Genomic DNA, 24,973 nt, shown 5'->3' with positions numbered 1-24,973 from the left:
CGCAGCTCGGCGTGATCTCGGCTCTCGGAGCACCTGGCGCTCCAACTCGCCTTTCAGGACGAATCGTTGAGAGAAACCTGTGTTTTTAGCACAGCGCGCTAAACAATTCAACTAAAAAGGCAGAGTGCACCTGAATTCCATGAATGTTTTTGGCTTCAAATGGCGGCTCTGAAGTGGTGATTTGCTTCGAACAAATGGATGCCTTTCTGTGTGAGTGAGGGTTTGTAATGCAGTTGCTCTAATAGCTGAGTGTATCAGCACACCGCTGTTTCTACAAGCCCCATGTTGCTCCCCTTGCAGCCATTTCCAGAGAAGTGGTGTGATGCTGAAACACTCTTACCCTACCATGTGTCATTGTATCCAGCCCCCGCTAATGATGATGGTTTATGAGTCTCCGAAGAGCTCCCTCCCTCCCTCTCTTTCTCGCGCCGCCTCCCCCCAGTGCAGCCCCTTCCCCTCCTCCCCACTCCCAGTTATCCCTCATTAATTTCCCGTGCCGATCAGATCGACAGGCCGAAAATTCAATTTAATGACCTGCCTCTGTGCTGCGCCTAATATGATTTTACAGGCTGTTCTGGTCAGAGCCCCAGCCCAATTTACATAACGATCAGCCGTGCCAGATAGCGTTGCCCCAGCAACAGAAGAGGGGGAAGATGAGAGAGGAAGAGGAAGGAGGGGAGGGGAGGGCACGGAGGAGAGGAGTGGAGATTAGCGTGAAGGGGTGTGAAGAAGCGTTTGGGGGAGGAGGGAGAGTAGAAAGCACAGAGCGTCTGAGGTCAGACGGGGGTTGTGAGATAATTCCTGACAGGCCAGCAAAGGTCTGCCCCCCCCTCCCTTCTCCTCCTCCCTTCCTGCTTCCCCTCCTCCAAAATGAAGAGTGGCAGAGGTTGTGCAGAAAGCTACCGGCACCTCCTGTGTCCCCCTTTCCTCCATTCTTTCTCCTCCCGTCTCCTTTTCACAGTCAAACAAGGTTAAGGGAGAAAATGAGTGGAATGCGGCAGCGTCTAAAACGGCGGGAAGGACCTCTTCAACCCACACACACCTGCTGGGCCTCCACCCCTAATCTCTCAGAATCAATTAGTTCTCCTCCCCCGGTTCAGTCAAACCACATTACCTTAGTGTCAAATCAGAGGGCTTCACTTCGCCATTCACCACCCCACCCCTCCGCTTTTATTCTGCCGTCCACTTTTGTGTTCCTCTCCTCCTCATCTTCCTTGTCCGTCCGTGGAAAGTGCAGATTTTAAAAAAAGGAAATGGGCTCGGGCGAAATGTCTTGGGACCTTCAAGTGCGGTGGGCGGGCAGCGCGGCACATCCATTTGTCCAAATGCAGCGCTGCAAAGTGCTCTATGTACGAGGAGCCCTGGGGTATCATCTTACTCTGCCAGCTAATATTCTGTGGTCGATACCAAAGATGCCTCTGATAGATAGGGCCTGAGAGTTAACCTGTCTGCTTCAGCGTGCCCTGCCCCCCCCCCCCCCCCTGCATGAGCCGTAATTATGAAGTATGGACCTCATTAGGCTCTCTCCAGCCAGATGGTATTAGCATATTTCAGCCTCCTAATGAAATAAGGCCTGAGCCTAATGGAGGCAGGAGAGAGGGGGAAGTAAATTTGTTCGAAGGCGGTCCCAGTTTAGTTAAGAAATACATGGTCTGTCCTGATGGATGCTGCAGACATTAGTGCTGCTTTATAGGTAATTTAACTGCTTAATTCCTCCATTGCCCGTGGCACGCCGTACACTGAGAGCATGTCAATCTAATATTTTCTTCCTCTTCTCCTGCAGACTGAGATTGCCAAACGCCTCAATGCAATTCTGGCGCAGATCATGCCATTCTTGTCACAAGAGGTGAGTCAACCCAGCTAGCAGCGTTTCAAGGATAAGAATGAGTCTCATTCCTTTCACAATGAACTGGAACTGTGCAGGAAATTGTGAGGGTGGCTACTGTGCAGAGACATGAATTCACTGCATGTAGAAATACAGATTTTATTATTTAAATGATGAATCGTTTGTCAAATGAGGATGTATTTGAATTAGAAATTAAACAAAAACATTATTTCTCTTTGTTCTCCAGCAAGAACAAATAGCCAAAGAAAAACAGAACAGTAGACGTCAGAGTTCTGCAGAACTTAAAGGTTTTTCTCAAGAACAATAAAGAAGGAAATTAAAAGTGTGTCTCAACCTTCTGACAACTAATTTTAGATTTACTGGTTTTGATTCATTCCGGGTAGTGTCTTTCTGCATGGAGTTTGCATGTTCTCTCTGTGCATTAGTGGGTTTTCTCTGCTTCCCCCCAAAGTCCAAAAATATGCTGAGGTAAATTGGTGATTCTAAATTGTCCGTGGTGTGACAGTTTGTCTCTATATGTAGCCCTGTGATCGACCGTTACCTGTACAGGTGTCTCCTATCTTCACTCTAAGGCTGGGATAGGCTCCAGCTCCCCTAATCAGGATTAACCGATGTATAGATGATGGATGGATGCTTTTGAGTCACTCTGAGCTGCATTTTTATTTTGCACAGTTTTACCAGCTGTTCATTCACACGATTAGTCCATCTGCTGAACGAGGATTTAAGTGAGGGATTCCCAAACACTGTTGCACCAACTTTTACTGGTTAATATGTACTAGATTAAATTCTTAGTAGTGATTCATCTTTGCTTTATCATTGATCGTCTTTGTTCTTATAAATCGATACCTACTGCTAGATTCTCAGTCATGTACAGCCCTACAGATGCTGGATGTATTTATTGGGCTTGGATTAAAGGACTGCTGTGCGTTATGGAGTGTTTGTAAACTTGTATTTGAACCATCAGCAGGCCGGGATGCTTTCTCTTTGAATGGATTTGTCTCCATCTCAGATCTAATGGTTGTGTTTGTGTGTGTTTGTGTGTCCTGCAGCATCAACAGCAGGTGGCTCAGGCTGTTGAGCGAGCCAAGCAGGTGACGATGACCGAGCTGAATGCTATCATCGGGGTACGTGGACTTCCCAATCTGCCTCTCACTGTGTGTATACCCCCTTTTTTTCTTACTTCATTTGACCTGAGGCCAGGGACAAACCTGCACGCTCAGAGGAGGACCAGCGCTCTGAAACACAGATATAAGCTATGCAAGCGTGCTGCATTACGCTTTATTTCACCTTTCTGCGCTTCAGCTGAAGTGTCGCATGTCGAGGATAACCTGGGAAAGGGCAATAGATTCAGGAGGAAAATGGGGGTGAAAAGGGGATAAAGGTAGCTTAATGTATTAATCTGCAGCCGTTTTCCTCCTCCTGTCTGTGGCATTTGAATGTTCAGACTGAATACGAACCAGTGGTGCCGTGTCCTCTTCTCTTGTGCAGACTTGTCCCTGTCTCGAGAGGTTTAATGTTTTTATTTGAGTTCACAATGTTTGCAATGCTCTGTCAGTACTGTGTTCACTGCTGTAGTTTCACTGCTGTAGTTTCACTCCTTGCTGGTTAACCATGACCTGTAAGCACACAGAGAGCACCACCTAAAGCTCTGCTCTGATTTCCCCCTGTTGGGCAGAGTCAAAGAACGTCTGATATATTAGCAGACTGAGATCAGATGGTGGCGTTTCTCAAGTTTCACTTTGGCTGCACTTTAATTAGATAAAAGGTTCCAGCCAACAGGCTTAGCCCTACCTCTGACCCAATAGCAGGTGGAATTAGAGTGGTCAGGTCAGGACAAGCGTTGTGATTGCAGCAGAGATTACAGCAGTACTAACCTAGCAGGTACTGAACATTTGTAAGGTGAAGTGAATGAAAGATTTAGGCTGCATTTAATTACTGTTGGCCCAATGGAGACAGCACGAGAATCTCCTGTTATTCCACCTTTGTGTTTAGCCTGATGGTTAGCACAGCTGCTAGCTTCAAGTAGCATCATTTAGCTAGCGTAAACGAACCATTTCTTGTTGTGTTTTGTGTTGTTAGTGCTTTGTTAAGAAGTAAAAGCAGACACTAACTAAAACATCAGATATTATTTCTTTTAAATCAGCCAGATTCAATCTGTTATTGTTGTTACTGGATTTTATTCACATGCAGCTGCCATCAGTGGTGGATTTGCTGTTATTTTGTTTGTTGACTGTAACAAGATGTCGTAGCTATCAGAAACCACAGCTTGTTGTAAAAAAGTTTTTCTCACTCAGCTGATCATAAATGTGCATGTGGCGATATGCTTTCATCACTATATTTTCTCACAATGTTTCTGTGTTTTGGACGTTTGTTGACCTCAGAGTTTTATTTTCATCATAGTTCAAAGTTTTATTTCAAACTATCTGCAGCTGTCCAGCCTTTAAGTGCACTTCAAAAAAACCTGTAATTGGCCTTTTAATTGTTTCCACAACCCAAAGCACAAGTCCACTCTGGACAAATAGGCTATTTAGTGATTTGGTCTCCCATCTGTTTTTATTTAGAAACTAAAAACCGAGCTGCTTTTTAATAGCCGGCATGCACTCTAATGGATAACTGACCTTATTTGATTAGCCCTCTGTAGCAGAGGTTAGTCAGCGGTTAGCTCGGCCCAGTGGTGGGGGGTCAAGTCCAATGAGAGGCGGATATCGAAATTCGATTAAGGTAAATGAGCCAGGAGCACAACCCCCAGTTCTAAAGGTAATTACTTGCTGTTTCCTTTTTTTTCCCCCGACCATCTCATTGAGAATGTCCACAACGGGAGTGACCCTGCCTTCATTAAGAGTGGGCCGGGCCAGACTGAACACACATTAACACACACAGGAAAACAGGCTTTAATTATTGTAGCAGACATGACAGGTGATCAATCTGCACGCCCCTGCAGTGTGAGCAAAGTGCTGCTGCTGTGGTGTCATCAGAGCCTCAGATGGACTCAGGCAGCTTTCTAGATCACAAACTAGATTGGAGTTCAGACACACAAACACACTCATGAGATAAGTGTTTGCCATGCAGAGACCCCCTGGAGGGCTCAGTGTTTATACAGTCAAGCCTGAAATTATTCATACACCTAGGAAATTCTGACTTAAAGTTACTTTTATTTAACCAGCAAGTTTGTTTTTTTTGATTGGAAATGACACAGGTGTTTCCCAAAAGGTAGTAAGACGATGTAGCAGAGGCATCATTGTGGAAAAAATAATTTCTCAGTTTTTATTTATGTTTAAAAGCAACTTTAAGTTAGGGCTGGGCGATGAATCGAATTAATTCTATTAATTCGCCTTTTTAAAACCTGACGATTTGAAAATTTGCCAAATCCTAAAATCGAGGCGAGCTTAAATATATAACAATACAGATTCTTCTTCTGTCTTTCACGACTTGTGCACTGGCGTTTGCTTCCGCCTCTCATCTCCTTCCACCAAAACACTCACACCCCCGTCATGGCGGACAGAACAGCAGACGAAGAGTTGGTCGCGAGAAAAGGGCCTCATGTTACATCGATTATATGGAAGTGGTTCGACTTTGACAAGACTGACACAGAGCAAACTACAGTCATGTGCAAGGTTTGCAAAAGTACTGTGAAAGCGAAGAGTAGCAGCACAACTAACCTCTTTCGGCACCTCCTGCAGAGGCATCCTAAAGAATGGGAAGAGTGCTGCAGCTACAGGAGTGCGGCATGGCTAGCACTAGCCATAGCAAACAGACCGCAAAGAAACAACAAACATCCATTAAAATCGTAATCGTCCAAGATGACTAAAAAAATTGAGATTTTATTTTTTGGCCATATCGCCCAGCCCTACTTTAAGCTATAATTTGATAGGGGTTTGAATAATTTCGGGCTTGACTGTATATACTTATCTGCCGCTTTATTAGGTACAGGGCTAAAATCCAGTGGAGTCATCAAAAAGGTACGACAGTATGACAGCTGCTTGGACCAGGACATGTGAAAACCTGTAAATTGTTTAGTTTTTTTTTTTAAATGTCGGACTAGTACTTAACAGTGTGATTTTATTTTTTTAAATGACGAATATAAACACCTTGATCCCATAATATTAAACAAAACCACGAGGCTGCACTGTGTAAGAAGCTGAGACAAAGACACAGACTGGTCTCCACTGTTTTACATAAGCTCCGGCCAGAGGCGACGTGTGATTGAGGCTGATTTGACGAGTGTCAGCGGTGCCGGCTCATTTCCATGCTCCTACCCTCATTTCCATGATTTCGACACAGGGCGAGATTGTAGCTGGATAATGGTTAACGAGTCGGTTACGGACGGTGTGCTGCTTATCACGTATCATGTAAATGCTAATCTGTGGAACGCAACATAAACTTTCTGGTTTCCTGTTTGATGTCGCTGCTGTTCATTTGTGATCTCCTCTTGTTTGCGTGCTTCATTTGGGTATTCATATTTACCGTACGACAGAATAAGATTGCTCACATTGACCCATGGATGAACTTGTTGACGTTTTGCCACAGGCTGTTCACTGAGGTTTTAGTCTAAGTTTCAAAAATACCACCCCTTTATGACTTATTTATTTTATGTTGCCTATAAATAAAATACTATCTTAGTGTTTTCACTCCCTCTCCAGCCTCGTAGATGTGAATATTAGATGGATTGTTTTACTTTGTTCTAGGGTTGGCCCGAATAGTGGTTTCTGGCCTCCGAATATTCGGGCTCTATTAAAGACGAATATCCGAATATTCGTTCCGCCCCGTAACGTCCCACGGGGGAGGGGGGGCTGCTGCTTGTGGCGGAGACACCCTGAATATTCGGATCCATTCGTCTGGTCTCCCTGGTTCAAATTCTGCCTTCGTTTTGTCTGCAGTTAAAGTGAAGAATTCCCAAACAGCGGAGGTCTTCAGCATCTTGTCTTGTGTTTATGCAATGAAGTGAAGCGTGACGTCGGAGTCGACAGCCACCCGGCCATTGGGGTGGTGGTAACAAGCAGGAATGGATGAGCCGAGATAAGCGAATATTCAGATATCAAAATAAATAATCCGGATACCGCCCGAGCAAACGAATATTCGGATATTCGGGTCCAACCCTACTTTGTTCACTAGTAACTGAATATCTTTTGGACCATAGACTGGACAAACAATTCGCATTTGTTGCCCAGAACTCTTTCTACAGACCTAAAGATCAATGAAAAACATCTGCAGATAAATGTCTCATGAATATAATTTAGTGTTTCCTTGTTGATCATTTCTGGCTGAATCTCTCGTCTCCCTTCCTCTTCTGACCCAGCAGCAGCAGCAGCAGCCGCCTCATAGCATCTTCCCAGCCTTCATGGTCAGTGTTCAGAGGAAGAGTGTTGTGAACTGCTTGCTTGCCGTCTAACATCTGTTTTCGTGAAGAGTGTTGTTGCCTTCGATGGCACAACTCTGGTGTGTGTGTGAGTATTTTTGGCGTCCCGTCTTCTGCCTGCCTCACTCAGGTGCCGCAGATCCGACAGAACTTTGTCTTCAATCGACGACTAACCTCAAGAATGTTTAGCATGTCTCCGTCTTATTTCACTGCTGTTTTGTTGTCTCTCTTATTTTTAAATGTAGGTTGCAGTCTAATCTTTGTCACGCCGACAGCAAAATATGATGAGCTACAGAAACCGCTGTAAAGCACAAAATAAGTGGGTAATGTGGCGATCATTGCCAGACTTATTAAGCCGGTCTGCCAGCTGGTTTGTGCTGGTGCTGTTGATGCTTGTTCCACCTGACAGTACTGTTCTGCAGGGAGCCAGTTTCGCCTAGTTAACTTTAATTGCCTGTTTCCTGTGGAAGTTGCCTGAGCTGCTGCGGCATTTACACATAATGAAAAAAGATAAGTGTGAAAGGAAGCCAGCTCTTTATCCATGAATATTGAATTGGAAGCAATTTATTTTCTGAATTTTTTCCCCCTCTTCTCTCCCTCTCTCTCGCCTTCCCTCGTCTCTCCTCTCCTCAGCCATAGCTCGCTAATGAGGCTTCTTGATAATGATCCCTGCACGCTTTTCCTCATTAGGCACACTCAATAGGGACGTCCCTGCCTCAATCCCTCGCTCACTCTCTCTTTCATTCTCTCGTTATTTTCTGATTCTGCCTCTCCCTCCTTTTCTTGTTCTGGCTGCCCCTTTTCTCTCTTTTCGCTCGCTTTTCCTCTCTCACGACAAATGGGCTGCTTGGCACACCGGTACCATATCGATTAACAGCGCCGGCCCTCGGTTGCTTATATCCGTCGTACGGCTTCAGGTCCGGCTCGACATAATGAGCTGACTGAATAATGGCCAGCTGCTAAATAAACCTTTAAATGCGGCGAGCCACTAGATATCCCCTCGTCTGGTTTCTCCGTTTTATATAATGAATGTATGGATGAAGTTATTGAAGTTCTATCTCCAAGCGGAATAGCAATCGTGTTTTTTTTTTTTTCTTTTTGGAGAGGCAGTTGATGGATGTGCTAAGTGTTATTTAACCTTGTTTTAAAGCACTTGCTTCCCTCTTGGCTGAGTGGCTATTTAACTCCTGTCTATCCACTCTCTCCTCTGCGGCTGCCGCTCTCTCACAGACATCCACGGCCTCTTGGGAGGTGTGTGTGTGAGTGTGTGTTCTCTGCTGTGTCTGTGCTTAACAGTGTTTTGCTGAAGGAGGGCATGCTTGCTTGGTTTTCCAGGGTGTTGAAAGGTTTTGAGGTTTTCAAGTGTGGACTTATCGATTTTTTATTTTTTTTTTAACTGTCCCGACTATGATTGAAGCACGGCGGTTTGGGTCGAACGGCGGTGTTGATCTGAACGCAGCTGTGGGATAAAGGTCACGTAGCATCAGAAGGAAACGATGAGCAGCAGCGGTGATGAGTGTAGCCGTGCTGTAATAAGTGTAGAAACCTGTGGAGTAAAAATGGAGGCGATTCTTTCTGTCCAAACCTTTGCACAGATTCAACTTTAACTGTAATCAGCAGCAGGTTTGATAATCACATGAAATTTTCTTGCAGCTTTGAAAATGTTTGAATTTTGCACTGAACAAAATCAGCCATTTGAAGACACAGCTATGGGCATTTTACACTATTTTCCATTATTATACAGAGTGCAATTGATTACTCAGAGGCTGGAAATGACAGTAACTCCGAGTAGTTTGCGTCATACTGTATAACTGCTGTCTTCACACGCTCAAAATGAAAGAAAAGCTTATTTTAAATTCTCCTAATGTGTGACTTCGCTTCCTCAAAGTCACAAATAATACGTCAGGGGTGTCAAACTCATTCTAGTCCAGGTTCCACATTCAGCCCAATATGATTTCAAGTGAGCACCCGCAAAAGCACAGCTTAATAACCTATAAACAACCACAACTCTGAATTTTTCCTTTGTTTTAGTGTACAAATATTCACATTTAAGGAACTATCTTTTTACAAAACATTGTGAACAACCTGAATTTTCTTAAGAAAATAAATTCAGTTTCATCAACATTCATCCTCAGTTTATCATTTCTACATTACAACTTCCAGATCACAGTGTCTACTAAGAAACACATTTAGTCATAGACATCTATATAGTGTTTTACTTTATGATCAAACGACAAAAGTCAGACAAAAAAAGACATGAAAACAACAAGACAAAAATTACAAAAATAAGATACAAAGTGACAAAAAATGCGCCAAATGAGACAAAACAAAATAAAATAGATACAAAAGATTGGACAAAATAGTTACGAAGTGACAAAAAAATGAACATAGGACAAAAACGAGACAAAAAATGACAAAAGTGAGAAACAAAACAACAAAAAACAGACTAAGCACAAGCGAGACGAAAAAACACAAAATGACAAACGATCAATAAAGCGTAGCACAAAATGACAAAAATAAGACGAAAAACACAAGGGAGACAAAAAGCAAACGCAAAATGACAAAAACGAGAAACAAAACAACAGAAGTATGAGACAAAGTCAGAACATAAAGAAAACAACAAAAGAACAATGAACAATCCAGTATTTCACTTTATGAGCCAAACAACTTGTCATGGTCTAGAAATGATTTTAAATTTATAGTTTTACTAATTTACAATCTACAGTTAATGTCTTCTCTGTGATTTTTACACTTTGAGGACCGGATTGGACCCTCTGGAGGACCACTTTTGGCCCACGGGCCTCATGTTTGACACCTCTGTTTTACATTAATAATGTTTAGTGCTGAAGCCCTTGAGAATCTGTAATTCCTTCCTAAACAGATAGAAATGTTTAATGTGTTCTGCCGTTTCATTCATCATCCAGATGATTTGTAAACTGTCCATCCACAGCTATGAGCAGAGTGTGTGTGTTTTTTTTTTTCCATCAGACAGTGAATGAGCTGGATCAGCTTGCTGGCAGTGACTGTCAGTCTGCTATTATGCATAAACGGTTTGGCCTTGAACTCGGCGCTGTCAGAGCCAGCTCTGATGCACGAGTAGAGTGCGGTCATTCATGGATTCACTTCCCAGCCGACCCACTTGTCCTCTGTCTTGTCTCTGTGCGTTTGTTTACAGCAGCAGCAGCTCCAGGCTCAGCACCTCTCCCACGCTGCCCACGGCCCCCCGGTGCAGCCGCCCCCTCACCTTTCGGGCCTGCAGCCGCCCGGCCTCCCCCCGGTGACGGGCGCTGGCTCCGGCCTGCTGGCTCTGGGCGCTCTTGGCAGCCAGGCCCACCTGCCTGTAAAGGATGAGAAGAACCACCACGACCTGGAGCACCGAGGTGAGGAGCACAGCCTGCCACACACTCTGCCTGCAGCGTTTTACTGCTGATGGGTAATTGTACCTGCCAAGAGCAGGCCCTACCAGCCAAATGTATTTATCACAGAAACACGTCAATGTATGATTTTAAATATTTATGTACAGAACTACTGTGCATGGAAATATTTATGCAGGTTTCAGCATAACTCTCTTGGCCTCACGCGTGATGTACTTTGACGTGAAAATAGTTTGTGCTAACATTAGAAAACTGGAAAGAAGGAGATTGTACAAGTGTGAAGAGCAGTGCTTGTGTGGAGGATCAACATGTTTTCACTCTTGGTGGCAAATGAGTCATTTATCAGAAATATGTTGGTCTAATGTAGATCTGTTTATTTAAACATTAACATACCACTTTATAAAGAGTCAGCTTATAAGTTAGAACTCTTGGCTTCGCTAATTGTTAATTTATTTACTGATGCTTCATTGATCAGATTTTGGGCTCCCAGGCTGTGAAATGGTCGTTGATGATTAGTCTTAAATAAAACCATCCAGAACACTTTACAATCTGGCAGCTTAAATCCTGTTATACTCGATACTGGATTGTAAATTCTTTATAAAGCGTCGCTAAATGATTAATTAAGCATGAATGAAGCTATTAATTCTCTTTAAAGTCACCTTTTTAGCAAGTGGTCTCAAAATGCAGTCAGTGGACTAATCTTTGTCCTAACAGCGGTTTTATTACGGCTCTCTGATTGCACCCATACTAATTTGTGTTTTGCTTTTCTCTCTCCTGGCCCCTCATCTTTTCACTCGCCTCTGGCCATTCCTCTGAAAGAACGCGAGTCGAGCACGGTACGTTGACTCTCCAGCTCTCCGTCTCCTGTGTGTCTCTTGACTTTGCCGGTCTCTGGCTCTCTGCGTTTGGTGATTAGGTGTACTTTACATAGACTTAATCCCACTGTTCAATAGGAACTCATGCTCTCTGTGTAAGAACACACACATTTTTGTACTCAGGGGGTATAAGCTGACTGAAATCAAATAATGACGTCTGGCTAAATAAGCCAGTGCCATCTAATCCAGGTGGAAAATGACTCCAATCACTGGACGAGGATTAGTAGGCTGCTGCCTCCTTTAATTTCAGCACAATTAAAAAGGACTTTGACTCTCCTTCTCTTCTTCCCTGACCACTGTAGAGGATTTACTGTTGCATGTGTCCAATATCTGACTTCCTTTCATCCCCTTTAATCTACCTTTCTCCTGTTCTTTTGCATACACTTTGATTTTCTGCTCTGTCCTCTTATCTCAGTCATTTACTCCCCCCCTCCTTTCTGTCCTTATGTCTCTCTTCCTTCTCATGTTAAAGTCCTTGTTTATTGGACTGGCTTAAAGCTCTCAGTTAGCTGGAGCGTAACGCTCTGTTGGATCTGCTCGGCCAGATTGAGTTCCCATTGACTGGCCGTCCTGAATGGGCCCACTCATGTCTGAAGGGAACCCAAACTCTTCCCCCTTCTCATATGGTGACAAGCGGCTGCCAATACCACCTTACCTGATCTCACCGCCACCCTCTCCTCCCTCTCTTTTCCAGTGCGCACACACACACAGCGTCTTCCTGTCCTCTTGTCTCAGGTCATCTGATACCAGAGTTGGAGGCAAATGCAGGGTTATTGAGACTAAGCAATCCTTGAAAAGGTCTCGGATACGCAGACAGCCCGCAGTGCCAGAGGAGATTTTTGTCTGTCAGACAGTATCTTTGCACCAAGCCAGACTAAAACTCTTAGTGGCTTTCTTTTCCACAACAGTAGCTGAACAAATTTCCATATTTTGACCTGACAACGAGGCAGAAAGCTGAAACAGCCAGGAAAAGTCTGACTCTTTGTGTGGTGGCCAAAAAAGGGCACTTTGTGACGGGGGTGCCGTAAGTGTGTGCCATTAACTGTTTTTTCATCATCAGTCTCCGCTCTGTTCGGCTCAGGAGGCCTTCTTTTTTAATGTCATCCTTTTCACTGAGCTGTTACCTTTGTCTACTGTTCTTCTTTCTCTTCCTGTCATTCGCAGCCAACATGTCAGACATCTTCCTCTTTCACCACGTCTTTCTCTGTCTGATGAAGGCAGGGATTTGTTGAGCCGCCTGATAGTGTGGGCCGGCTTCAGGGTTTGCTCGCCTCCCCCCCCCCCCCCCCCCCCCCCCTCCCTGCCTGCCTTTCGGCCTGTTTGGCAGCGCCACCCCACCACACCAGCGCCCAGACTACAAAAACCCTGTTTGCAGCTTCTGAGAGAGTGCCAGCCTGTCCGGGCATTCCCACTAGTGGGGAGAACTCATTGCCACACTGCTACGCTCTCATTGCTTGCCAAGTTCCTTTCCTGTTTTGCTCTCTTGTCTTTCTACCTCTTTTTTCCCCCTCATTTTCTCACTCTGCCTCTTTCATGGCTCCTTTCTCTGCTGGCACCACCCTCTTTGTCTCTTCACATTGCTCTCTTGCCCAGGTTCACTCAATACTCTCTTTCTTTCCTCCTTCTTTTTCGATGTGGCTGATTTTTCATGAACTTGCCGTCGTTTTTTTTTTTTTTTTTCCTGTTTTGTCATTAACATGGGTTTTACAGTAACACACTGAGAGATTCTGGTCACTTTTGTTTTTTATTTACGTGTACATGTGTGTTAAAGTGCAGTCAGGACTGTTAATGTAGCCTTAAGCATGTACCGTACAAGAGGATTGCACGTCAGGTTGTGTCTGTGTCTGTATTTCACGTTGTTGGCCGCTTAGTGCTTTTGTCTTCCAGAGGTGTTTGTGGGTTCACTCCGCTGCCTCGACTCTTTCCTCTCAGCTCCGTTGCTTTTTGCAGCAGCAGATCTGAGCCGTCCCCGAATCCTCTCTGCCTCTTCTGCCCCAAATCAGTCCAGTGCAGTTGTGCGTTTAGCTTCACAGTCAATGTTGTAGCTGTTCTGACGAAAGAAAAAGGCTCCAGAGTCACGTCTGGCCATAAACGCACCATTTGGTGGTTTCTGAAGGTTTGACTGAAGGGCACACAGACCCGAGCTGACTCCAAATCAGACTCCCGACCACACAAAGAGGTCCATTTATTGGGAACAGTCGCACACAGTTTGTCACGATGGCTTCAGATGGAGCAACACCAGCCTGTTTCATATCACATTTAGTTCTTGTTGATGCGGTGTGGTTCGGTGTGTTCTATACTGACTGACAGTTAGAGGACGCTCAGAATCGGATGCATCGTGGGCTGATGATGTTTGTGTGCTCGTTGTTGTTGTTGTTGTTGGCAGAATAACTCGGTGTCGCCATCAGACAGCCTGCGGGCAGCGAGTGAGAAGCACCGCGGTTCTTCAGACTACGGCCTCGACTCAAAGAAACGCAAAGTGGACGACAAAGACAGCATGAGCAGATACGTAAGTGTTTGTACTTTAACTCTGATGGAGGAGGTCACTGGTTATAAAATCTCACTCTTCTGGTCAGAATAAGACCAGAAATAGAGGGATGTAATAGACCCTGTGCATGACAGCATGTGCTAGTTCCCGTTGAAAAACTCCGGGTGCTACAGTTACTTCCGGTCCCGCTTACAACGCTGTCAAAATGCAAGAAGCCAGCAGTACACTTTACTTTTCCAGATGCCTAGGCAACTTGCCTAAAATTTCTGTTGACGATGTTTATCGTCTCGTTGATGATTTTTCGTCAGCTCCTCAAAGCAAACGGGAAAAGGGATTCAAATTTTTTATATCCCAGTACATATATAACTTTGAAGGTAAGTGGCATCGCATCCTACATAACTAGCGCTAGCTTAACTGTAGGACTTGCCAAACATGTACCTTATCATTTTATTTTCTAGTATTTATACATTACTATTTTTTGCTTAGTTAGTTACTGGAATCCACTTTACACTTTAGTCTTTGGTACTTAGTTGAGTTCAGCAGGACATTTTATATTTGTAGTTTTGTTTGAACAAAATGACAAATAAATGCTTGGATTTCCTCTATATTTGATTAGGTGTCAAAACGGAATAACAAATGATTGAAGCGTGCACGGATTGCTGTTATAGTTTATCAGATATTTGCTGTTTGATCAGTGACTATGCACTAATATTCCCGATCCTCAGCTCAGTGTGAAACTTTTTTTTTTCGTCTAATTTTGGCAATCCACTGAGCACGCAAATGCCGGTCTTTTGGAAAACGGTGAAGGCTTACAGAACCGTGATAAACACCAGAAGCCGAACATAATGGTACACTACAGTACCTCCCATATCGACCTTGAACACGCTGAAATCTGTTTTTTGTTTTGCCGAGAAAACAGTGTTTTTCTTTTTTGATTCCATTTTATCCATGCTGCGAAACAGCCTCTGGAAGGACCTGTAAGCCCTCCCGGTCAGAACCCGGAAGTTAGCATTTTGACGTGCACAGGGTCTATTAACAACCTCTTCCTATCCTCTTATTTGATTACTTAACCACCACAGTTTTGGTATTGCTTTATTTAATGGGTCCGTTAAGTTCTCATGATTTCCTCGGAGCATCCTGAAAAGGTGGATCTAAACTGTAAATGAAGCAGAGACAGCCTTTACCTGCTACGCTTCCAATTAATTAGTTCCAATCAAACAGTAATCCTTATTATCCTTGAATCTTTTAATCAGCGCATCAGTTAAGCATGCGATTTATCTGCGCTCTGGATTAGAATACAGTTTGATATATGAAAAATAAAGCCTTTAACGATGAATTCATATGAGTTTACCGGGGTTTTAGTGGACAAGTTCCCTCAGAGGAGTGTCTGTAAATCAACAGGTCACTATTCAATCAGAATTAATGCGACGTTAAACACTTCTCTGCAAGCTTTCAAGAAAATGTAATAATTGTGAATTAATGGACCTGTAAAATGACGTGTTAGCAGTTGCTATGTACATGTGGCAAACAAACAAATCCTACCGTTGACTCATTATTACTCCACACACCTGAGCGGTTCTGGCTTACGCTGACTAATTCTACCGCTTTTCCTTCATTTCAGGACAGCGACGGAGACAAAAGTGACGACCTGGTGGTGGATGTTTCCAACGAGGTGAGGCGGCGTTTGAACTTAGCTGCTCTGCCACATTCTTCAGTGCGATGGCTGCACACAAACCAAACACAGCTCCCTTTTGTCTTTTGTCTGGAGAAGCCCAAACACCTTTCACAGTGTTGCCAAAAAGTCTGTCATAATATTGGTTGTGTGCGATGAGTGTGTGTGCTCACTTGCTGTATTTCTTTTGCCATTCATGCGGAAAGTAAGACAAAGAACACAAAGAGAAAAGGGTGTGACAGGTGAATGAAAAGTGCGTGCATGTGTGTGAGGGAGAGTACGAGCATGCATGAGTATATTTATCTGTGTTTGCACATGAGGCCCCGGTTTGTTTGCCCTACATGTACATGCCAGTGGCTTTCCTCCGCTCTGTTTGCTCAGTCTTGCTCTCTGTCTGTCTCGTTTTAACTCTGTAGGATCCGGCCACCCCTCGAGTCAGCCCGGCTCACTCTCCTCCTGAGAACGGCCTGGATAAATCACGAGTCCTGAAGAAGGATGCTGCCCCCAACAGCCCCGCCTCTGTCGCCTCCTCGGGCAGCACGCCGTCCTCCAAAGCAAAGGACCACGCCCATGTGAGTGAGAGCGACGCAGCAAGGCTAGAACAAAGATGAAATAAGGCTACGGTGGAGGGGGGGAAGGCTGAGCTGACACACTAAAGGGTGTTTGTCAAGTGAAGTGGATGTCTGTGTGGAAGACTAATACGCTGGCTTAGCGGTTGGCTGCTATGCGAGGCTTGAGGGGGCAGAGGGTAGATGCACTCTCAGGAAATCAAACCCTATGGCTCAGTCCTCTCAATCTCCTTTATGGCTTACCCAATAAATGGTCATTTCTCCGTCAGCCCGAGGCTGTAAATAACCCAGAGACACGGCGGCGGGGGGGAACTGCTGTCTCCCTCTTTTCCTGCTTCTTCTCATCTTCTCCACTTCACATGTTCTCTAATACTGAAGGCTCACCAACCAGGCAACAGCATTAGTTTTAAGAAAAAACCATTTCACCAAGAAAGAGGATAGATTAGTAGTCCACATTACTTCCATCCACCTTTGACTCCCAGCTGCTGTCCGCCTCTCATTAGTGTGTGTCAGCAGTTTCTAACCCAATTGGCAAAGAAAGGACAAGACAGATTAATTATGAGAGGAGTGTTTGGGCCACTTCTAACAAGCTTGACTTGTAAGCAAAGGTTTATCCCCCCCCTCACACACACACACCATGGCTGTAATGAAGTGTCAGAGTTAGATTGGATTACCTCGAGCCGTCCACTCAGATTGTCACTTAGGATTTCCCTGCCAGTGGGGGTATTTTTGACTCTCAGGGGGATTTTGAACTCCACTATGGATGCTGTTTTATTTGTGTGTAAGGGTACCAGTAAGTAAACTAACAGGAAGAGGATAGAAAACTACCTGACATTAAAGAGTTTCTCTGTTTTAGAACGATAAGTCGTCCACACCGAGCCTGAAGTCCAACACGCCTACACCGAGGAACGAGGCGCCGACACCAGGAACCAGCACCACTCCGGGACTACGGCCTCCAACGATGGGAAAACCCCTGGGCATGGAGGCAATAGGTAGCAACCAGCAATTTTTTTTTGTCTTTTTCAAGCAAAAATACCAGACATTTTGGCTTCAGTTTCACTATTTTCAGAATATGCTGCTTTTCTTATGAAGATTTTGTAGATTTTGGGAGCAAAAATCATTTTTATTACATTAATTTGGGGTTTAAGAGATTCTGATGGGTAATTTTCACTAGTGACATTTTACAGACAAGCCAATTAAGCAAGAACATAACATTTTTTTAAAAATGAAATTTTCTGGAGGCTGAAAATAAATTTTTACCTTGGTACAAAAAAATAGGTAACAGTGTCACCACATGATCCATTAATGGCTGTAGCTCAGTTTTTATCATATCAGACCTTCTTCCTCAGCAAAGAGAATTAACATGAAGCTGAATCAGTCCTGCACTACAGCCATGGCCATAAGTTTGGACACAAGTACCATGACGCTTGTGAATCTTAGAAAATACCACAAAATTGTCACTTACAATACAGTACACAACTCCTGAGAACTATATTAAGTTTCATATTTAAAAAAACATCAAAAGAGTTTGGTGTCATTTTGTTATTCTTACCAAATTCGGTTGTGAAAGTACTGCATTTTTTTGTTATTTTCTTCTAATATTATGTTTTGGGAACAAAGTTGTTCCAATTGTTGGAATTTATTGATAATATTATATCCCTTGTTGATTTGTTGACTAATTAAACTGGTGCTGTCAAAAAATATTAGTTATGTTCTGTAATAGACATCAAAACAGACACAGGAAGTCATGCTGTGTCCAAACTCATGGCTGTAGCTTCAATGACTTGTAGTTCAGTGTTTCCAGAACTAACTGAAGTGTTTCCTGTCCCTCAGCTGCCCCGGCCCTGCGTACCCCTCTGTCCATCGCAGGTTCTTACGCCACCCCGTTTGCCATGATGGGCCACCATGAGATGAACGGATCCCTGACGAGCCCCAGCGTCTATCCGGGTCTCATTTCACCTCAGATGACCGCTGCAGCCGCTGCCGCCTACGGACGCTCACCGATTGTAATTATTCCAGCTTTTTTTTTTTTTTTTCAGAATTTATCAGTCACATCTAACTGAATGAGGTTCCTTTTCTTCACACACATCCAGCCCTCACTAGCGCCTCCATGAATTATCTGCTGCAGCTGTAGGTTACGGAGTCTGTTTGCAAAATGACTTGGAGACACTTAAGCATTCCTCCTGTATTTCCATAACTCATTGTGAATGTTTCTGCTCGGCTGGCTGCAGCTTGTTGTGTGTACATAATGAGAAAGTACAAAGACGGCCCGGCTCCTTCACTTTGATGTTAGCTAGTTAGCATTCTAAAGGCTTAAAAAAAGGCTCGCCCCCAAAATGCAGCTCCGTGTTTGAAAATCTCCCAGGCTTTCATTAGCATTAGCAAGTGGGATGTCGTAGCCTTGTGTAAAGCTCCTCTGTATGCAGCGCAGCTCAATCTGTGTCTTTCAAGGGATTTGCCTGGAAACGATGGTACGAGAGATGCTCCAGGCGTTAGCACCCAAAGCTAGTCATAAACTGCACTTTGAATATTAGCTTGGTCTAATTTATCTTTGTCGGCTAATGGTTGTTTGTTAACCGCTCCCTGTTTTTGCAGGCGGGGTTTGACCCTCATCCTCACATGAGAGCTCCAGGCCTGCCAGCCAGCCTCACGTCTATTTCTGGAGGAAAACCGTGCGTGTTTGTGTTTCAGTTTGCATTCAGAGTTTTCTGTTAACAGTTTGCATGACTTTGTAGCTCAGACTGACTGCCTTTCTCCTCTTCCGTCTTCCACAGAGCTTATTCTTTTCACGTAAGTGCTGACGGTCAGATGCAGCCCGTGCCCTTCCCTCCGGATGCGCTGATAGGCCCGGGCATCCCACGCCACGCTCGCCAAATCAACACGCTGAGCCACGGGGAGGTGGTCTGCGCCGTCACCATCAGCAACCCCACGCGTCACGTCTACACCGGCGGCAAGGGGTGTGTCAAGATCTGGGACATCAGCCAGCCGGGCAGCAAGAGCCCAGTGTCCCAGCTCGACTGTCTGGTAACTAAATGACTGCTGATGTTTGTTAAAATCAGGAGGGGATGTGTTGGTTCAGGTGATTTGCGTTTGTCTTATTACTGTGGACGTTTCAAGGCTTCAGACCAGACCAGCGACATCGTGCGCTCGTGTTTCATGAGGTCTCTGTGATTGGTCGCTTCATTAAGAGTTTTCCTGAGCATCAAATGTAGCCTCACTCCGTGTCCCATAGTAGCTTTCCCCCAGATCCCAACAGACAAAGATGTGAATAATTCAGCAAAGTGTCTCACTGCTGTGCTGAAATAATCCTCAGTGAGAAAAAAAAAAAAAAAGCCTGCTGAGTAATGATGTTCTGATTGGCCAACCCTGTCTGCCATTACCCAGCTCATTACTTCCTCCCAACTGCCTCCCGTTTCTCATTCTGATGCTGTGGCTTCACGCCGTTCGGCTCAGATGGCCTCCAACACCCTTAAGGTGCGTCCAGAGTGCAATTGGGTCTTATGAAGCCATCAGGGTGCTGTTTTAATTCGACCAAGAGCTTCCACAGTCCTATTGATCTGCGTCTCCCTGCTCTCTTGGAGCCTGGCCAGCAGCTGCAGACCCACTTTTTCTCTGCGTCTCTTGTTAAAGCTGACATCCACATCTTCACTGTAACATGAAAGAGTCGGCTGCAGTCTGAAAAACATCCCTTGTCAAAAAAAAAAAAAAAAAAAAACACAACTCCTCTTGAGCTCTAAGTGGAGCCGGTCTGAAATAATCTTTGTTGTAATAAAGTTTTTTCTGAGCTTCCAATTATCTTATTTAAATGTAGATAATTCATGTGTACAAAAAAAAAATGCGACCAATTTCTTTCAGTCATCAAGATTGTGACGATGCTCTGCCTTTGTTTCCGCTCCAGAACAGGGACAATTACATCCGCTCCTGCAAGCTGTTGCCTGACGGCCGCACCCTCATCGTGGGTGGTGAGGCCAGCACGCTGACCATCTGGGACCTGGCCTCTCAGACGCCCCGCATAAAGGCCGAGCTCACTTCCTCTGCTCCTGCCTGCTACGCTCTGGCCATCAGCCCTGACGCCAAGGTCTGCTTCTCCTGCTGCTCCGATGGAAACATCGCCGTGTGGGACCTCCACAACCAGACCCTCGTCAGGTCAGCGCTTTGGCCACGAATTCAAGGAATCTTTGTCTGTGTGTGTCCGTCTCCTCACTGTCCCTGACATCAGATTGGCTTTAGACTTAGTGGGTGTGTTGCCGGGGAACCAGTGAAATCCAGTGTCAGTTGATGACTCTGAAACAACCCTATCATCAGTCTGTCACAGAGACGGCTGCACCTGGTCAGAGCATGGACTCTGGCTGTGTCCGAAATGACATCCTAACGTACTACTTATAGTAAGTGTGAGGTCAAAATAAGTATGTAGTGCGTTCACATTAGATAGTATGAAAAGACTGAGTACGCGAGAAATACCCGGATGTATACTATATCCGGAAAATTTTTAAGTATGTGCGGTGACCACACTAGTCATACTCAACCGCCCCATAATGCTTTGCGAGCTATCCACCGAAATGCAAGCCTCCGCGGGATCTGTGGCCGGACCGCGGCGATTTTTATTTTATTTTATGTGGTTAAGTAGTCATCCTAATCACCCCACAGATTTGAGAAATAGGCGTTTTCTGACCAACGTTTTAAATTTGTCAGACGCCTCACAACGTGCTACTGAATGCTAGCAGCTAGTTGCAGCAGCTCGCTTTGCATACAGAACAAGTAGCAGCTACCTCCAGTAGCCTGCAGCTACAATTGAAACGATTCGCATAATCTGGCTAATAACTGCATGAGGAGTGCCGGCTTGAAATTGCCACATTAATTATGCGACTGTTTGTTAGCGTAAAATCGACCTGAAGCCGGCATTCATTCATATTTGATAGCCGTACTTCCGGTTTTTGTCGTCGGAGGTTTGAAATGCATTATGGGAAACGTAGTAGTATACTACAGTGTGAACGGTCGGCATTCTAATCATACTTATAGTACGTAGTATACAGTATATACTCATTGAGAATGTAGTATGTAGTACGTTAGTATGCGATTTCAGACACAGCCACTGTTTAGGGATAGAATTAGCTGAATTTTTGTTAATCTGCCATTTTAGATACCGTGTTTACTTTAACAGCCTTGTGTGAGTCAGAAAATGTCTGAAACTAATGTTACACACAGTTATCTATCTGAATATTACTCACTAGTGAAGTGAATCAGTGTTGGAACTTTTTAAAGTCGAGCACTAAAATGATGACATTCATTTGTGTCATCTTGAAGTCCTGATTTTTCTGCTCAGGCATCTGACAAATAGGGTCTATTATTAGTATTAATGTTATTAAACAGCAGAGACGTGGATGCTTTCTAATGATTAGATGACTCATCAGTGTAGGCAGAGGGTTAGGGCTGACTCTCTCCTCAGATGTGCGGTTATACCTTCAGGATATCAGCTGTTTTGACAACCCAGCTTTTGTTCTTGTTCCGCTGTGAACAGACGCTGCACCAGTTCTCCAAGCATTCTTTAATACACAGATCAGTATGTTTAGTGAAACAGATTATTGTTAACAGTCGGGAGAGCTTTTCTCCTCACTCGTTGTTTGGCGTCTCGTGTTGTTGCAGGCAGTTCCAGGGCCACACAGACGGAGCCAGCTGCATCGACATCTCCCACGACGGGACCAAGCTGTGGACCGGAGGCCTGGACAACACCGTGCGCTCCTGGGACCTGAGAGAGGGCCGACAGCTCCAGCAGCACGACTTCACCTCACAGGTAGCAAGAAGCTGCAAACAGCATGGTGTCTTCCAGGTTGTAAAAGGAGCGTCTTCTAAAGTGTCTGTTGTCCTGGTTCCAGATCTTCTCGTTGGGCTACTGTCCCACTGGGGAGTGGCTGGCTGTGGGAATGGAGAGCAGCAACGTGGAGGTCCTCCACCACACCAAGCCTGACAAGTACCAGCTGCACCTGCATGAAAGCTGCGTCCTCTCGCTCAAGTTCGCCTACTGTGGTGAGTAACAGACCGAACGACGCGCTGATGGCTGTTCAGTACAGAGAAAGCCAAACTAAAGTCTTTCAGGGAGATTTAACTTCTAGCAGTTCAACATACAGATGAGGAAAAACGTTTTACACAATCTTAAATATCATCATGAAGTATTTGTGGAAAAGTCTTTTTGTATTTCAAAAGGTGTGGCTGCATTAGACAAACACTTACAAATGATATTTCTTGTTTAAATTCTTTCAAAATGATCTAACACTCAAAATTTCTCATTATGGAACCAATCAATTTTAAAATTTGAATGTTTTTTTTAGGATTTGTTTATTATTTTGGCTGTGATTCTACTAAAAGAAATTACACTTGAAGACCTAAGAGTGATCACAGCGCTCGATTTAAGGCCGAGAGGTCCGGTCGCCCAAATGACATTTTTTGGGCCACCAACATACGTCAATTTAGACATTTTTAGGAGCCAAAATCAACTTTTAGTGGCCAAAAAATTAATCCTACTTTTTTTTTTTGTGGGGTGGGGTGGGGGGATCCAGTTCCTCCTCCACGTCAACTTGTTAGCTGGAGCCGCCGAGCTATCGCTGGTCGCTGGGCAAAGTGTGCCTTAAAACCCCCCACGGCCGTGAAAAGTCACCCACGAATGAGCAGTGCATTGTCCAGAGCTCCTAGCGGGCGACTGGGACGTTGACAGCCGGAACAGGTGCGGTTTGTCCCGGGCAGATGAGCGGCGAGGAGCGGCAGGTGTTAGCCGAGCAGCTAGCGGGGGATAGCTAGCCAGCCGGGGAGTCTGAGCATTCTGTGACCGGGGAGAGCAGCCGGCGGACCCGCCGAGTTAAAAATGGCAGCTCCGGTGGCTTGGTGCTTTCCGTTCGCGGTGCTCAGGCTCAGTTGGTGCTGTCCTCCGGATGCCGCCACCACATTCTGGGCTGGTTCTGGATCCGACGGAGTCTTGCGGACTCCCGCAAGATGTTAACGACGTTACCATCAGCGACAATAAAGTGTTCAAATTTGAAATTAAATCGGCGGAAATCCGTGGATCCGCGGAAAATTCCCATCCCTGAAACTTGGATTTGGAGGTCAGTAGCCCAAATCAAAATATTTGTGCCCCTAACCAGCGTGGTTTTGTCATTTTTGGTCGCCAAAATCGGTTTTTAGTCACAAATGGCGACCTGGCGACCGTCTAAATCGAGCGCTGAATACATGTAGTATGGGGTGTTGGAAAGCTTTTTCCCATCACTTTATATACTGACATTTTTCTACAAGAGCTCAAATTAATAGATGTAAGAACCAAAATGCATCATGAAGGTTTTTGAAAACTCAACATTTCCATTTAGGTTTTTACAGGCGTATGTAAACTTTTGTTCAGAACTGTTCTGGTTAACAGTTGCAGGGAAGACATGCAAAAAGTTGTTTGCCATTGATAGCTGATAAAATAGAACTAGACGACATTCATCACGTTAATAGAACTTTAAAACCTTCAGCTGTAGAGCTGGGAGAGTCTCCATCTGAGCAGCAGAAAGACATGACATTTAGGGTTGTTGTGTAATTTGTTTTTGTAGCTTTCATAATGTATTTGTGGTCATTTTGTTGTTTCTGTGGTTCTTCTCAGAGAATATCAAAGTCCTGAGCTAAAATGCCAGCGACTGCCCTGCTCTTAAATGTGGGGATTTTTCTCGTTTTTTTACACTTGTCAGGCCAGAAACCACATGTTCACTGCAGCTTGTTAATGGAGCTACAAATGAGGAAACAAACATTTCTGTGGATGTTGAGATGATTCAGTGAATAAAATGCTGTTTACTTCTTGTTTGTAGGAATTACAGTAAAGAAGCTGTTACTTTATAAATGAGGTCATTAATGAAAGTCGAGCTTTTTGTGCCTGTTGGCAGACCAGCTGGTTTCAAGTTCAGGCCGAGACAAATGAGCTTTTACTCTTGCTTCACTTTTTCTGCCAGAAATGTCGGCGTTCATTTGGCCTCAGCAGATCCCCCACAGCACACACTCCTATCGCTGCTGCTTCATTCAGAGCTCTCACTGTCACTAATTAAATCATTAGCCAACTAGTCAGTTGGGTAATTAATCAGAGGGTGATTTAAATAATTATCTGAGAGGAAGTGGGGCGAGTCTCCTTCATTATGAGCGTTTTATGATTGCTGATGTTCTGCTATTTTCCTCTGTCAGGTTTTATGGCTATCGATGAGGTTATTGCAGAGTCTCCTGCCAGCTGTGGAGTAAATCTCTGTTGTAAACACGCCTACCTTTGTTCTGTTTGCAGGTAAATGGTTTGTGAGCACAGGGAAGGACAACCTGCTGAACGCGTGGAGGACTCCTTATGGTGCCAGCATATTCCAGGTAACCTGAAGAAACACAGCATCCTATAGGTCACATTATTTCTTGGAAAGACATAAAAATTCTCCTGTGCAGATCGTTTAGACGTGGGAGTCTGTGGGAGGATCAAAAAGAAACACTGGCTGTGTTCAGTCCTCCAACTTACAGACCGTCAGATCAGCAGAAACACAGTCTTAACCAGCATTATAAAATCTGTAGTCCGAGCCTCCCTTTTGTCTTTTCAAGCAAAATACGTCTGAGAAGTTGCAGTGTGTACTTTAGAGTAACGATCGGCTGATTAATCAACAGTAAAAGAACTGTTAGCTGGTGCTCTGCTCTTAAATGTGAAGTAAATGAAGAATTATTTACCTTAAATTGGTAACTTTTATGTGATTTTCACTCAGTTTTCAGTCTAAATAAAGTGTCAGTACATGACATCATCGTGTTTAT

The 24,973-nt window shown here is 44.5% G+C and overlaps 1 protein-coding gene across 7 annotated transcripts in view; it reads left to right on the top strand.

Moving 5' to 3' along the window:
- The window catches only part of LOC110948499 (transducin-like enhancer protein 3-B), a 36,178-nt gene that overhangs the window by 9,497 nt on the left and 1,708 nt on the right, over positions 1 to 24,973 (top strand). The window contains exons 6-20 of one of the 7 annotated variants that reach the window (XM_051936665.1): positions 1,784 to 1,846; positions 2,896 to 2,970; positions 10,381 to 10,582; positions 11,396 to 11,412; positions 13,838 to 13,960; positions 15,561 to 15,611; positions 16,028 to 16,183; positions 17,037 to 17,172; positions 18,014 to 18,186; positions 18,776 to 18,852; positions 18,955 to 19,204; positions 20,079 to 20,326; positions 21,824 to 21,971; positions 22,054 to 22,204; positions 24,471 to 24,547. In XM_051936665.1, the coding sequence (XP_051792625.1) occupies positions 1,784 to 1,846; positions 2,896 to 2,970; positions 10,381 to 10,582; positions 11,396 to 11,412; positions 13,838 to 13,960; positions 15,561 to 15,611; positions 16,028 to 16,183; positions 17,037 to 17,172; positions 18,014 to 18,186; positions 18,776 to 18,852; positions 18,955 to 19,204; positions 20,079 to 20,326; positions 21,824 to 21,971; positions 22,054 to 22,204; positions 24,471 to 24,547 (1,947 nt within the window). Of the gene's footprint in view, positions 1 to 1,783; positions 1,847 to 2,895; positions 3,001 to 10,377; positions 10,584 to 11,354; positions 11,413 to 13,837; positions 13,961 to 15,560; positions 15,612 to 16,027; positions 16,184 to 17,036; positions 17,173 to 18,013; positions 18,187 to 18,775; positions 18,853 to 18,954; positions 19,205 to 20,078; positions 20,327 to 21,823; positions 21,972 to 22,053; positions 22,205 to 24,470; positions 24,548 to 24,973 lie in introns of all 7 variants that reach the window. The other 6 variants (XM_051936654.1, XM_051936652.1, XM_051936650.1 and 3 more) reach the window with 6 other exon arrangements.

Source organism: Acanthochromis polyacanthus, chromosome 2, assembly GCF_021347895.1.
Source record: "Acanthochromis polyacanthus isolate Apoly-LR-REF ecotype Palm Island chromosome 2, KAUST_Apoly_ChrSc, whole genome shotgun sequence".
NCBI lineage: Eukaryota > Metazoa > Chordata > Actinopteri > Pomacentridae > Acanthochromis > Acanthochromis polyacanthus.
This window is presented reverse-complemented; position numbering and strand designations above follow the sequence as displayed.